Raw genomic sequence first — 12441 nt, forward strand, 5'->3', positions numbered from 1 at the left:
GGGACAGCACATGAGAAGAGGAGCACCACAGACTACACTGGCTGCAGTGGCTGTGTAAAGAGAGGCATGTCGGGTTTGACTGTGGCTGGGGAGAGAGGATGGGGAGAGAGGCTGACGCTGGGGAGAGAGGCTGGGTCTGGGTCGGTGGAGAGAAGCGGGTACTGGGGATAGAGACTTAGGCTGGGGAGAGAGGCTGACGCTGGGGAGAAAGGCTGGGGCTGGGGAGAGAGACTTAGGCTGGGGAGAGGGGAGAGAGGCTGGGGCTGGGGAGAGAGAGTGGGGAGAGAGGCTGGGGCTGGGGAGAGAGACTAGGACTAGGGAGAGATGGTGGGGCTGGGGAGAGAGGGTGGGGCTGGGGAGAGAGGCTGGGGCTGGGGCTGGGGAGAGAGGCTGGGGCTGGGGAGAGAGGCTGGGGCTGGGGAGAGAGGCTGGGGCTGGGGCTGGGGAGAGAGGGTGGGGCTGGGGAGAGAGGCTGGGGCTGGGGCTGGGGAGAGAGGCTGGGGCTGGGGAGAGAGGCTGGGGCTGGGGAGAGAGGGTGGAGTTGGGGAGAGAGGCTGGGGCTGGGGAGAGAGGGTGTAGCTGGGGCTGGGGAGAGAGGCTGGGGCTGGGGAGAGAAGGCTGGGGCTGGGGCTGGGGAGAGAGGGTGGGGCTGTGGAGAGAGGCTGGGGAGAGAGGGTGGGGCTGGGGAGAGAGGGTGGGGCTGTGGAGAGAGGGTGGGGATGGGGAGAGTGGCTGGGGCTGGGGAGAGGCTGGGGGTGGGGAGAGAGGCTGGGGCTGGGGAGAGAGAGTGGGGAGAGAGGCTGGGGCTGGGGAGAGAGACTGGGACTAGGGAGAGAGGCTGGGGCTGGGGAGAGAGGGTGGGGCTGGGGAGAGAGGCTGGGGCTGGGGAGAGAGGCTGGGGCTGGGGAGAGAGGCTGGGGCTGGGGAGAGAGGGTGGAGTTGGGGAGAGAGGCTGGGGCTGGGGAGAGAGGGTGTAGCTGGGGCTGGGGAGAGAGGCTGGGGCTGGGGAGAGAAGGCTGGGGCTGGGGCTGGGGAGAGAGGGTGGGGCTGTGGAGAGAGGCTGGGGAGAGAGGGTGGGGCTGGGGAGAGAGGGTGGGGCTGTGGAGAGAGGGTGGGGCTGGGGAGAGTGGCTGGGGCTGGGGAGAGGCTGGGGGTGGGGAGAGAGGCTGGGGCTGGAGAGAGAGGCTGGGGCTGGGGAAAGAGACTGGGGCTGGGGGGAGAGGGTGGGGCTGGGGAGAGAGCGTGGGACTAGGGAGAGAGGGTGGGTCTGGGTCGGTGAAGAGAAGCGGGGCTGGGGATAGAGACTTAGGCTGGGGAGAGAGGCTGGGACTGGGGATAGAGACTTAGGCTGGGGAGAGAGGCTGGGGCTGGGGAGAGAGAGTGGGGAGAGAGGCTGGGGCTGGGGAGAGAAGGCTAGGTCTGGGGCTGGGGAGAGAGGATGGGGCTGTGGAGAGAGGCTGGGGAGAGAGGGTGGGGCTGGGGAGAGAGGGTGGGGCTGTGGAGAGAGGGTGGGCTGGGGAGAGAGGCTGGGGCTGGGGAGAGGCTGGGGGTGGGGAGAGAGGCTGGGGCTGGGGCTGGGGAGAGAGGCTGGGGCTGGAGAGAGAGGCTGGGGCTGGGGAAAGAGGCTGGGGCTGGGGGGAGAGGGTGGGGCTGGGGTGAGCGCGTGGGACTAGGGAGAGAGGGTGGGTCTGGGTCTGAGCGGGGCTGGGGATAGAGACTTAGGCTGGGGAGAGAGGCTGGGGCTGGGGAGAGAGGCTGGGACTGGGGATAGAGACTTAGGCTGGGGAGAGAGGCTGGGGCTGGGGAGAGAGAGTGGGGAGAGAGGCTGGGGCTGGGGAGAGAGACTGGGACTAGGGAGAGATGGTGGGGCTGGGGAGAGAGGGTGGGGCTGGGGAGAGAGGCTGGGGCTGGGGCTGGGGAGAGAGGCTGGGGCTGGGGAGAGAGGCTAGGGCTGGGGAGAGAGGCTGGGGCTGGGGCTGGGGAGAGAGGGTGGGGCTGGGGAGAGAGCGTGGGACTAGGGAGAGAGGGTGGGGCTGGGGAGAGAGCGTGGGACTAGGGAGAGAGGGTGGGACTAGGGAGAGAGGCTGAAGCTGGGGAGAGAGGGTGGGACTAGGGAGAGAGGGTGGGACTAGGGAGAGAGGCTGGGGCTGGGGAGAGAGGATGGGGCTGGGGAGAGAGGATGGGGCTGGGGAGAGAGGATGGGGCTGGGGAGAGAGGATGGGGCTGGGGAGAGAGGATGGGGCTGGGGAGAGACGCTGAGGCTGGGGAGAGAGGGTGGGACTAGGGAGAGAGGGTGGGACTAGGGAGAGAGGCTGGGGCTGGGGAGAGAGGCTGGGGCTGGGGAGAGAGGATGGGGCTGGGGAGAGAGGATGGGGCTGGGGAGAGAGGGTGGGACTAGGGAGAGAGGGTGGGAGTAGGGAGAGAGGCTGAGGCTGGGGAGAGAGGGTGGGACTAGGGAGAGAGGCTGAGGCTGGGGAGAGAGGGTGGGACTAGGGAGAGAGGGTGGGACTAGGGAGAGAGGCTGGGGCTGGGGAGAGAGGATGGGGCTGGGGAGAGAGGGTGTGTCTGGCTCTCTAGACTCCTCTCACCTTCTCCTCATCAGTAGTACTGAGTAGATCAGTGAGGATTGCAGCTGGACATTTTTCATGACTTTGTGGTTCTCCTAATACCCATGGTCATGGGAATATGACTATTTCATGAAAGGACACAAAACAATGTGTAATCTTGGTTCCCTGAGGAAAGGGAGGGGGAGGTAAGCCTAACGTGAGAGATGGAGATGTGAGAGTTTCTCTAGAAATCACATGGTCATGCCTTTTCCCTTTCGTAATATGGTCGTTGAACTTTACTTTTCAGGGTTGTCATGGTTGAAGAGATTAAACAGCTATCCCACTGAATTGTGGAGGCTATTATAAACACTGCTATGGGAATACACCAACTCTGATGTGACTGAGTCTGAGGCAGCTGCCCTAGCCGTTTCCTGTGCAGTGTATTCAAATCATCAAGATATTTAGGTTGATGAGCTAGTGCACCTGCCGCTCTACTGCGATTCAAGCGACTGTCATCCATCTTTCAGCTGTTGCCTTGGAGTATGGGTGACGTGGTCTCACTCCATGGTATCAGCATTATGGAGCATGACACTAGCTTGTCTTCAACCTTGACGGCACCTTGTTTCTGCAAGCCAGGTAGGAGGGTTAATTCACCTCACAAACCGGAGACCACTTTCATTTCTCTCTGCTCAAATTGCTCTTTCTGATGTTGTTTCCCTCATGAAAGAACTGGGTCATGACGATGCACACTCTGCCAGTGCCCTGTTTCTAGGGCCTAGGCTTACTCCACAGAGCCCAGGATGCAGAGAGAGCAGAGCAGAGAGACAGACAGGGGCTAGTGGGGCAAAGAGAGAGATTGCAGCCCACTCCAAACAGTGTGCTGCTCTGGGATTACTGCAGCTAACTCTAAACTGCGCATGCCAGGCATCTTGTTTGTAAAGCGGTACCCTGCTAGCTAGCTGCTGTAACGCCGGTGAGGGGAACACCTCCCTTTCCAAAGGCCCCGGATGAGCCCAGGCACCTAGTTATCACTGGTTATTGTTCCAATCAGGCTGGCTTTGAAAAGGGAGGCACGCTCTCCTCCGGACAGCTCATTAAGATAACACACAAACGCAGCTTCCACATTATCCTGCATTTATTAAAGTGGCCTTCATTTCAGCTCCTTTGTCTCACACAGGAACCTCTCCCCTTGTCAGCGCAATTGGAGCCAGATGGCAAAACAAAGCCGCTGTCTGGAGTGTTTAAAAGAGGTACCTCAGACGGTAGAAGAATGAGCCGCTGAGCCCCTCTTCCGCTCACGCCCACCACCGTGCGCATGTGCACCACCGCCCGCACAGGTGTGGCTTTCAAGGAAAAGAGAAAGGTGAGGGGGTTGTTGAGGAGTCAGGTGAAAATAGTGGGTTGATGTGGAGGGTCTTGGAGGTCTTCCTTTGTAGCCAGTACTGCACCTGTAGGTATGGGGGCCACTATGGGTTGCTCCTGCCACTGGGCTGCAGAGTTCACTTCGAAACATTCACGTGACATGAATTAGGGAAAGGAGCCATTGTCCACTCTGCCCAGAGACCTTCCTTCACCTCTCGGCTTATTAAAATCACATAGTATTAACTGTGGCGTTCACAGGGAGGCTAAATAATTCAATCACACTAAAGAAGGAGTCAAATTAATAACTTTAAAGACATTAACGCAGGAGCCAGAGTCGTTCAGGCCTGTGCCTGGTATCCACCATGGCCTTGACTCAGAGCACAGAACTGGCTCTGCTTGCTAATTAAACAATTCATTCAGGACACAATATTAAGTAGTATCACACAATCGTGCTGAAAAACGTGCTCACCGCCCAAACATCAGTACTGCATTTAGACATTGCACCGGAAGAAGCAGAAATCCTTTCCATGTAAGTTCTTTGCAATCTCATAATTGAATTAGAATGGGGTATGCATTGAGGAGTAATTAGCCTCTATGTGTATGGTGTAAACATGTGGTGATGGTTGTTCCAGATGTGCCTTGGCTGACCTGTCTTAGACTGCTCCTCTTCCTGCAGCTCTTTGGCCTCTTCAAGCTCCTTGGCTGTGGAGAGAGAAGCCATCAGACCATTAAACACAGAGAAAACACACAGGCACGCAACAGCACGCACGCAATGCACTATTCCTCTGGATTTCATAAGGCAGCAGCTCATTAAAAACCTTCACGGCTCAGTCGGGGGCTGAGGCTGCATGTGGCACTGGACCACAGCTGCCCCCCCTGGCCTGGCCCACTCACAAAGACAGTAATCACATTAAGCTATGGCCACTGGCCCTCCTCTCTGGAAACATACTGTCAACTGGGCCAGGCTGACAGAAACCACAGTGATGGGCACAGACGTGCGCGTGGGCACACGGAGGCAGTAATAAACGTGCTCACGCACACACACACACACACATACACACAAGCACACCTACACACACGCACACTCCAAAAATAGACCAGGAACAGAGGAACCAGAGGACGGCTGATTTGAATTTCCTGACACCATCCTCAGCTCCATTGTGTTAGAGAGAGAGTCTGCATTTAGTGTCAGACACTTACTGCATGCCCAGATTCAACTGATCATTGGACCAAATTAAACGTGAAAGCAACAATATTGTCTCTGAGTTCTTTTGTATGCTGCAATTTACAAGACTGACAGAGAGAGAAAATCCTTGCAAAATAACAACAAAAATTGCAACAGTAAAAAGATTGGTATGTTTCATTTAAAATATATATGCTGCTTCTATTGTAGTGTCCACAGTCCTTCATACATCACACTATTCCATTCCACATTCCTTCAAGTCCATTTTGTATTCGCATTTTGAAAACACCACACTCAGAGAGTATGTGTATGCCCACAGGTTATCATTTCTCAGAGTGATTCATTCAAATCTCCAGCTTTTCAAGTGAGTTGTTTTCCCCCTTTCTTCGCAGGGCATACCTACCTATTTCTGGATCCCTCCTCAGAATGATTATCTGGGAGGATTTCACAGGAATCCATTTGAGAAGGTCACATATTTGAGCAGCTGTCCTCCTCTAAATTCTGGTGCCAAAAGGACAGTTAGTTTAAACAAACATTCACTAGAAACCTTTACAGCATTTATTTTTTATGATGAAGACAGAGTGAATAGAATCACCGACCTCCTCTCTCTCTCTCCCTCTCTCTCACCCTTTACCTCAGCACTATGACGTCACACTCTAACTCTAAAAGTTGGTTCTAAAATATGAATAATGAATGTGGAGTGTAAATGTTCTGTGAGAGACCTTGAGCCGCCTCTCCTCAGTTAACAGCCAACACCTCCTGTCCTGATGCAACAACGTTGCCGATGTCATCTACAAAATAGCTTCCAATACTCTACTCAGCAAACTGGATGCAGTTTATCACAGTGCCATCCGTTTTGTTACTAAAGCACCTTATACCACATACCACTGCGACCTGTATTCTCTAGTCGGCTGGCCCCCGCTACATATTCGTCGCCCACTGGCTCCAGGTCATCTACAAGTCCATGCTAGGTAAAGCTCCGCCTTATCTCAGTTCACTGGTCATGATGGCAACACCCACCCGTAGCACGCGCTCCAGCAGGTGTCTCTCACTGATCATCCCTAAAGCCAACACCTAATTTGGCCGCCTTTCCTTCCAGTTCTCTGCTGCCTGTGACTGGAACGAATTGCAAAAATCACTGAAGTTGGAGACTTATCTCCCTCACCAACTTTAAACATCTGCTATCTGAGCAGCTAACCGATCGCTGCAGCTGTACATAGTCCATCGGTAAATAGCCCACCCAATTTACCTACCTCATCCCCATACTGTTTTTATTTATTTACTTTTCTGCTCTTTTGCACAGCAGTATCTCTACCTGCACATGACCATCTGACCATTTATCACTCCAGTGTTAATCTGCTAAATTGTAATTATTCGCCTACCTCCTCATGCCTTTTGCACACAATGTATATAGACTCTCTCTTTTTTTTCCTACTGTGTTATTGACTTGTTTATTGTTTACTCCATGTGTAACTCTGTGTTGTTGTCTGTTCACACTGCTATGCTTTATCTTGGCCAGGTCGCAGTTGTAAATGAGAACTTGTTCTCAACTAGCCTACCTGGTTAAATAAAGGTGAAATAAAAAACAACCTCTGACACTATGGGAAGAGCAGCCTCCAGGGACACTTCTACAGTACCAGGATGAACCAGGCATTTCAGAGACGCCTCTATGTCAAAGTCAAAATGGTGGCTGCCATCCACAGAGTTTGAGTGAAATCTGCTCTGGCAAGGGGAAGCGGCCATCGTAAAACTCTGAGATGGATTTCAGAGATTAGGTCCAATATAAGAAGGTTATTTAAGCGATTAGTTACATCCCATACGCATGCACGGATAAATAACAAGTGAGTGCAGCAGCTGGATGAAGCACCTGGAAGATGGAAGCTCACGGAGGACAGATATCCCCTGTACCCAGGGGAGTGATCTGAATCATCCATGTCCCCACGATGACCTTCATCTATCACGGAGGGCCGTGTGTCCCATGTCACCGACACATAACACACTCCACATAACACACTCCACATAACACACTCCACATAACACACTCCACATAACACACTCCGGGGGTACGTCTGATTAAATCACACGCTCATTTGAATGTAAAATGAGCTTCAGGAATATGGTACACTGGTCCATTTACAGAATATGTTGGACATGTACGGTATACACATTCATTATGCAAGAAAGGACGGAAGGAAGGAAGGAAGGAAGGAAGGAAGGAAGGAAGGAAGGAAGGAAGGAAGGAAGGAAGGAAGGAAGGAAAAAGGAAAGCAAAGAAAAAGGGAAGTAAGGAAGAAAGATGTACTGCAACAAATACTAGAATAAATTGAGCTTTCATCTCCCAGACTCCAATCCCACTTGCTGCTCTGCCCAGTTAGGATACACATCCACTGCTCCATATACATTATGACAGGGAAGAAAAATGGCTTACTCTGTTTTGGACTACTTTTGACCCCTCTACCCTCACTACCCAGAGTTTCAGAGGAGAGAGTCAACTTCAATCTGGCCAAAACCAAGAACACCATTAAAAGATAAGACAGCCTCAATTAGGTTGCACTTTCCTGCTTCCTGCAGTTCCAACAGCTGTGAATGTGCACTTCAACACATCTCCACATCTGTATTCATAAGGTATCAATTTATCTGGGTGTGTGAGTCTGCGTGCTACGTGAAGAAGTCCGTGTATGTTACTCTTCAACTCGGCAAACAAGGATCCTAAAGAACTTGGAAACATCCACAGACAGGGAACAGAATGAGTCTTAACCTCTCATTTAGTTGAGTGGTGCACCGCCAGTTTATCAACCCTCTCTCTCTACTACTACTGGAGGAGCAGCCTGCTCCTTCTGGTTACTGGAGAACAGGTCTGCGACCCCACAATACCTTTTGCTCATGGTATGGAATCAGTGTTTCCCCTAGGATTCTTTTCAGCAGTGCGGGGGGTGGGGGCAGAAAAATAAATATATTATACTTTTATTTGCATGTTTTATATTTTGCAGTATATGTGAAATGAATATCAGGGAAACACTGGGAATGTATTGTAATACTCTCTCCCTCTCTCTTTCCGTTTCAATTTGATTTCATATGTTCCATCGAGCTATAATTATTCTTGCCTGTGCGTGTGTGTCAGTTCCAGATATATTTTTAAACCCCAGGGACCAGTGCAGACACTGGCTGACCTTTATTTAAATGTCTCCTCCACTCGGAGTACATCTCATTACAGCCAGGCCACCGGCTCCCCACCATACATCTCGGCTCAAAACCGAGTTCTCTCAGTCAGTCCCTACTCTGCCTGCAAGCCGTCCCCAGCTATTCAGTAGTGCTAATTATCAGACTCTTCTAAATGAACTTCCTGCAGACAGACGGGGTCACAGCATCCCTCCACAGCAGCAGATAATCATATATACATACAAACACTGTCTGGGTGTTAAGATTCTGAACCAGCTGTCCAAGACACTGGCACCTCATGTTAACATGTCATCCCTGGTAACCACAACTCTCCTCCAGCTGTCATCCCTGGTAACCACCAAGCTCTTCCCTGGTAACCACCATACTTCTCCTGCTGTCATCCCTGGTAACTACCATCCTCCTCCCGCTGTCATCCCTGGTAACTACCATCCTCCTCCCGCTGTCATCCCTGGTAACTACCATCTTCCTCCTGCTGTCATCCCTGGTAACCACCACTCTCCTCCCTCTGTCATCCCTGGTAACCACCACTCTCTTCCCTGGTAACCACCACCCTCCTCCCTCTGTCATCCCTGGTAACCACCAGCCTCCTCCTGCTGTCATCCCTGGTAACCACCACTCTCCTCCTGCTGTCATCCCTGGTAACCGCCAGCCTCCTCCCGCTGGCATCCCTGGTAACCACCACTCTCCTCCCTCTGTCATCCCTGGTAACCACCACTCTCTTCCCTGGTAACCACCACCCTCCTCCCTCTGTCATCCCTGGTAACCACCAGCCTCCTCCTGCTGTCATCCCTGGTAACCACCACTCTCCTCCTGCTGTCATCCCTGGTAACCACCACTTTCCTCCCACTGTCATCCCAGGTAATCACCACTCTCCTCCCGCTGTCATCCCTGGCAACTACCACTCTCCTCCCGCTGTCATCCCTGGTAACATCCACTCTCCTCCCGCTGTCATCCCTGGTAACCGCCAGCCTCCTCCCGCTGTCATCCCTGGTAACTACCATCCTCCTCCCGCTGTCATCCCTGGTAACTACCATCCTCCTCCCGCTGTCATCCCTGGTAACTACCATCCTCCTCCCACTGTCATCCCTGGTAACCACCACTCTCCTCCCGCTGTCATCCCTGGTAACCACCACTCTCCTCCCGTTGTCATCCCTGGTAACCACCACTCTCCTCCCGCTGTCATCCCTGGTAACCACCACTCTCCTCCCGCTGTCATCCCTGGTAACCACCACTCTCCTCCCGCTGTCATCCCTGGTAACCACCACTCTCCTCCTGCTGTCATCCCTGGTAACCACCACTCTCCTCCCGCTGTCATCCCTGGTAACCACCACTCTCCTCCCGCTGTCATCCCTGGTAACCACCACTCTCCTCCCGCTGTCATCCCTGGTAACCACCACTCTCCTCCCACTGTGTCTTTCACATAATCTGGGCTCCAGTTTCACTATTATACAGGTCAGGCAGGGCTACTCTGTGAGGGGTTGGGGAAATCATTGGGACAGCCATTTAGCATTTGAACTAGTGTCCTCAGAAGGGTCTGAAAGCAGGACGGGTCATGTACATTATTCACCTCATCAACTCTACACACAATAGAACAATAAAAAAACACACCTCTATAATAATCTCTATTTTAATGTCCAGCGGTATTATATCATCAATGTTTCTCTCTCACTTTCATCACTTTTGGCTCTAATAACATTTTCTCTAATATTTATACTGTTATGCTTATGCAAAGATGAAAGAAAGCACCCAATCACACCCTTCTTTAACCTTGGAAGATTCATATGGGATTTTGGGAGTTGTTTCTTAAGAGGAGCCCAACTATCTCCATTGAAATGGGTGTTCAAGTGTAGTCTCTGCGTGTGTTTATGGAACAGCTCAGTGTGTTCCTGTGAAAAGTGTTGTTCAGAAAGACAACAGAGCGGTGCTGTTGAGACAAACTGCAGAGTTCAGTGGGCCTGCTTGATCCTTCTCACAGTTGTTCAGACAGACAGACAGACAGGTACCTGCTCTGTCCTCCTCACAGCTCTCCTTGATCTTCCTACGGCAGACTGCAGCCAGGGCGATGAGCAGACCCAGCAGACACACAGCCAGGCCCATCGTCACCCACAGAGCCACCGGGGGAAACACCATGTTCTGACCTGGGAGAGGGGGAGATCAAGAAAGGAGGAGGGAGGAAGATACAGCAAAGGAGACAGATACAGTTAGTAGAGAGGAGGGCACTCAACATGGTCATCACCATGACTACCCCATCCTCCCCACCGCTATGGCTGCCTATCACCATTCCCATAACCATCACCATCATCTCACCATTATACAGTTGAAGTCAGAAGATTACATGCACAGGTTAGAGTCATTAAAACTAATTTTTCAACCACTCCACAAATTTCTTGTTAACAAACTATAGTTTTGGCAAGTCGGTTAGGACATCTACTTTGTGCAGTCATTTTTCCAACAATTGGTTACAGACAGATTATTTCACTTGTAATTCACTGTATCACAATTCCAGTAGGTCAGAAGTTTACATACACTAAGTTGACTGTGCCTTTAAACAGCTTGGAAAATTCCAGAAAATGTATGTCATGGCTTTAGAAGCTTCTGATAGGCTAATTGACATCATTTGAGTCCATTGGAGGTGTACCTGTGGATGTATTTCAAGGCCTACCTTCAAACTCAGTGCCTCTTTGATTGACATCATTGGAAAATCAAAAGAAATCAGCCAAGACCACGTTCATCTGTACAAACAATAGTACGCAAGTATAAACACCATGGGACCACGCAGCCGTCATACCGCTCAGGAAGGAGACACCTTCTGTCTCCTAGAGATGAACATACTTTGGTGCGAAAAGTGCAAATCAATCCCAGAACAACAGCAAAGGACCTTGTGAAGATGCTGGAGGAAACAGGTACAAAAGTATCTATATCCACAGTAAAACGAGTCCTATTTCAACATAACATGAAAGGCCGCCCAGCAAGGAAGAAGCCACTGCTCCAAAACCCCCCCAAAAAAGCCAAACTACGGTTTGCAACTGCACATGGGGACAAAGATTGTACCTTTTGGAGAAATGTCCTCTGGTCTGATGAAACAAAAATAGAACTGTTGGGCCATAATGACCATCGTTATGTTTGGAGGAAAAAGGGGGAGGCTTTTGAGCCGAAGAACACCATCCCAACCGTGACGCACGGGGGTGGCAACATCATGTTGTGGGGGTGCTTTGCTGCAGGAGGGACTGGTGCACTTCACAAAATATGTGACATCATGAGGAAGGAAAATTATGTGGATATATTAAAGCAACATCTCAAGACATTAGTCAAGAAGTTAAAGCTTGGTCGCAAATGGGTCTTCCAAATGGACAATGACCCCAAGCATACTTCCAAAGTTGTGGCAAAATGGCTTAAGGACAACAAAGTCAAGGTATTGGAGTGGCCACCACAAAGCCCTGACCTCAATCCTATAGAACATTTGTGGGTAGAACTGAAAAAGCGTGTGCCAGCAAGGAGACCTACAAACCTGACTCAGTTACACCAGCTCTGTCAGGAGGGATGGGCCAAAATTCACCCAACTTATTGTGGGAAGCTTGTGGAAGGCTACTCGAAACGTTTGACCCAAGTTAAACAATGTAAAGGCAATGCTACCAAATACTAATTGAGTGTATGTAAACTTCTGACCCACTGGGAATGTGATGAAAGAAATAAAAGCTGAAATAAATAATTCTCTCTACTATTATTCTGACATTTCACATTCTTAAAATAAAGTGGTGATCCTAACTGACCTAAGACAGGGAATTATTACTAGGATTAAATTTCAGGAATTGTGAAAAACTGAGTTTCAATGTGTTTGGCTAAAGATGTATGTAAACTTCCGACTTCAACCTTATGGGCCCTTACCACATCATTATTGTCACCATATTACAGATTATCATCATCATCACCCTCCTTATATCATGCTTGTATCATCTGGATGTTAGGGAACATTTACTTTATTTGAAATGAACACGATGTGGTGATTCATCGAGATCCATTTAACAAACACTTGAGTGTTAAAAACATGGCCAGATGGCAGAGATATCTCAGCAGTTGGAGTACTTTGTGTTGTCTTTTTCTACCCAACAGCCTTGGCACTGCGAAAGAGGATGTGGGCACTAGGTATCCTCATGCCTTCTGCTGCATTCA

The 12441-nt window shown here is 50.9% G+C and overlaps 1 protein-coding gene across 2 annotated transcripts in view; it reads right to left on the reverse strand.

The window, feature by feature from the left end:
* Nucleotides 1-12441, reverse strand: part of LOC139384936 (CD276 antigen-like) — an 81244-nt gene that overhangs the window by 17392 nt on the left and 51411 nt on the right. For both annotated transcript variants that reach the window (XM_071129847.1, XM_071129848.1), the window contains exons 5-6: nt 10275-10409; nt 4557-4610 (exon numbers count right to left, since the gene is read on the reverse strand). In XM_071129847.1, the coding sequence (XP_070985948.1) occupies nt 4557-4610; nt 10275-10409 (189 nt within the window). The remainder of the gene's footprint in view (nt 1-4556; nt 4611-10274; nt 10410-12441) is intronic.

This window comes from Oncorhynchus clarkii, chromosome 26 (genome assembly GCF_045791955.1).
Source record: "Oncorhynchus clarkii lewisi isolate Uvic-CL-2024 chromosome 26, UVic_Ocla_1.0, whole genome shotgun sequence".
NCBI lineage: Eukaryota > Metazoa > Chordata > Actinopteri > Salmoniformes > Salmonidae > Oncorhynchus > Oncorhynchus clarkii.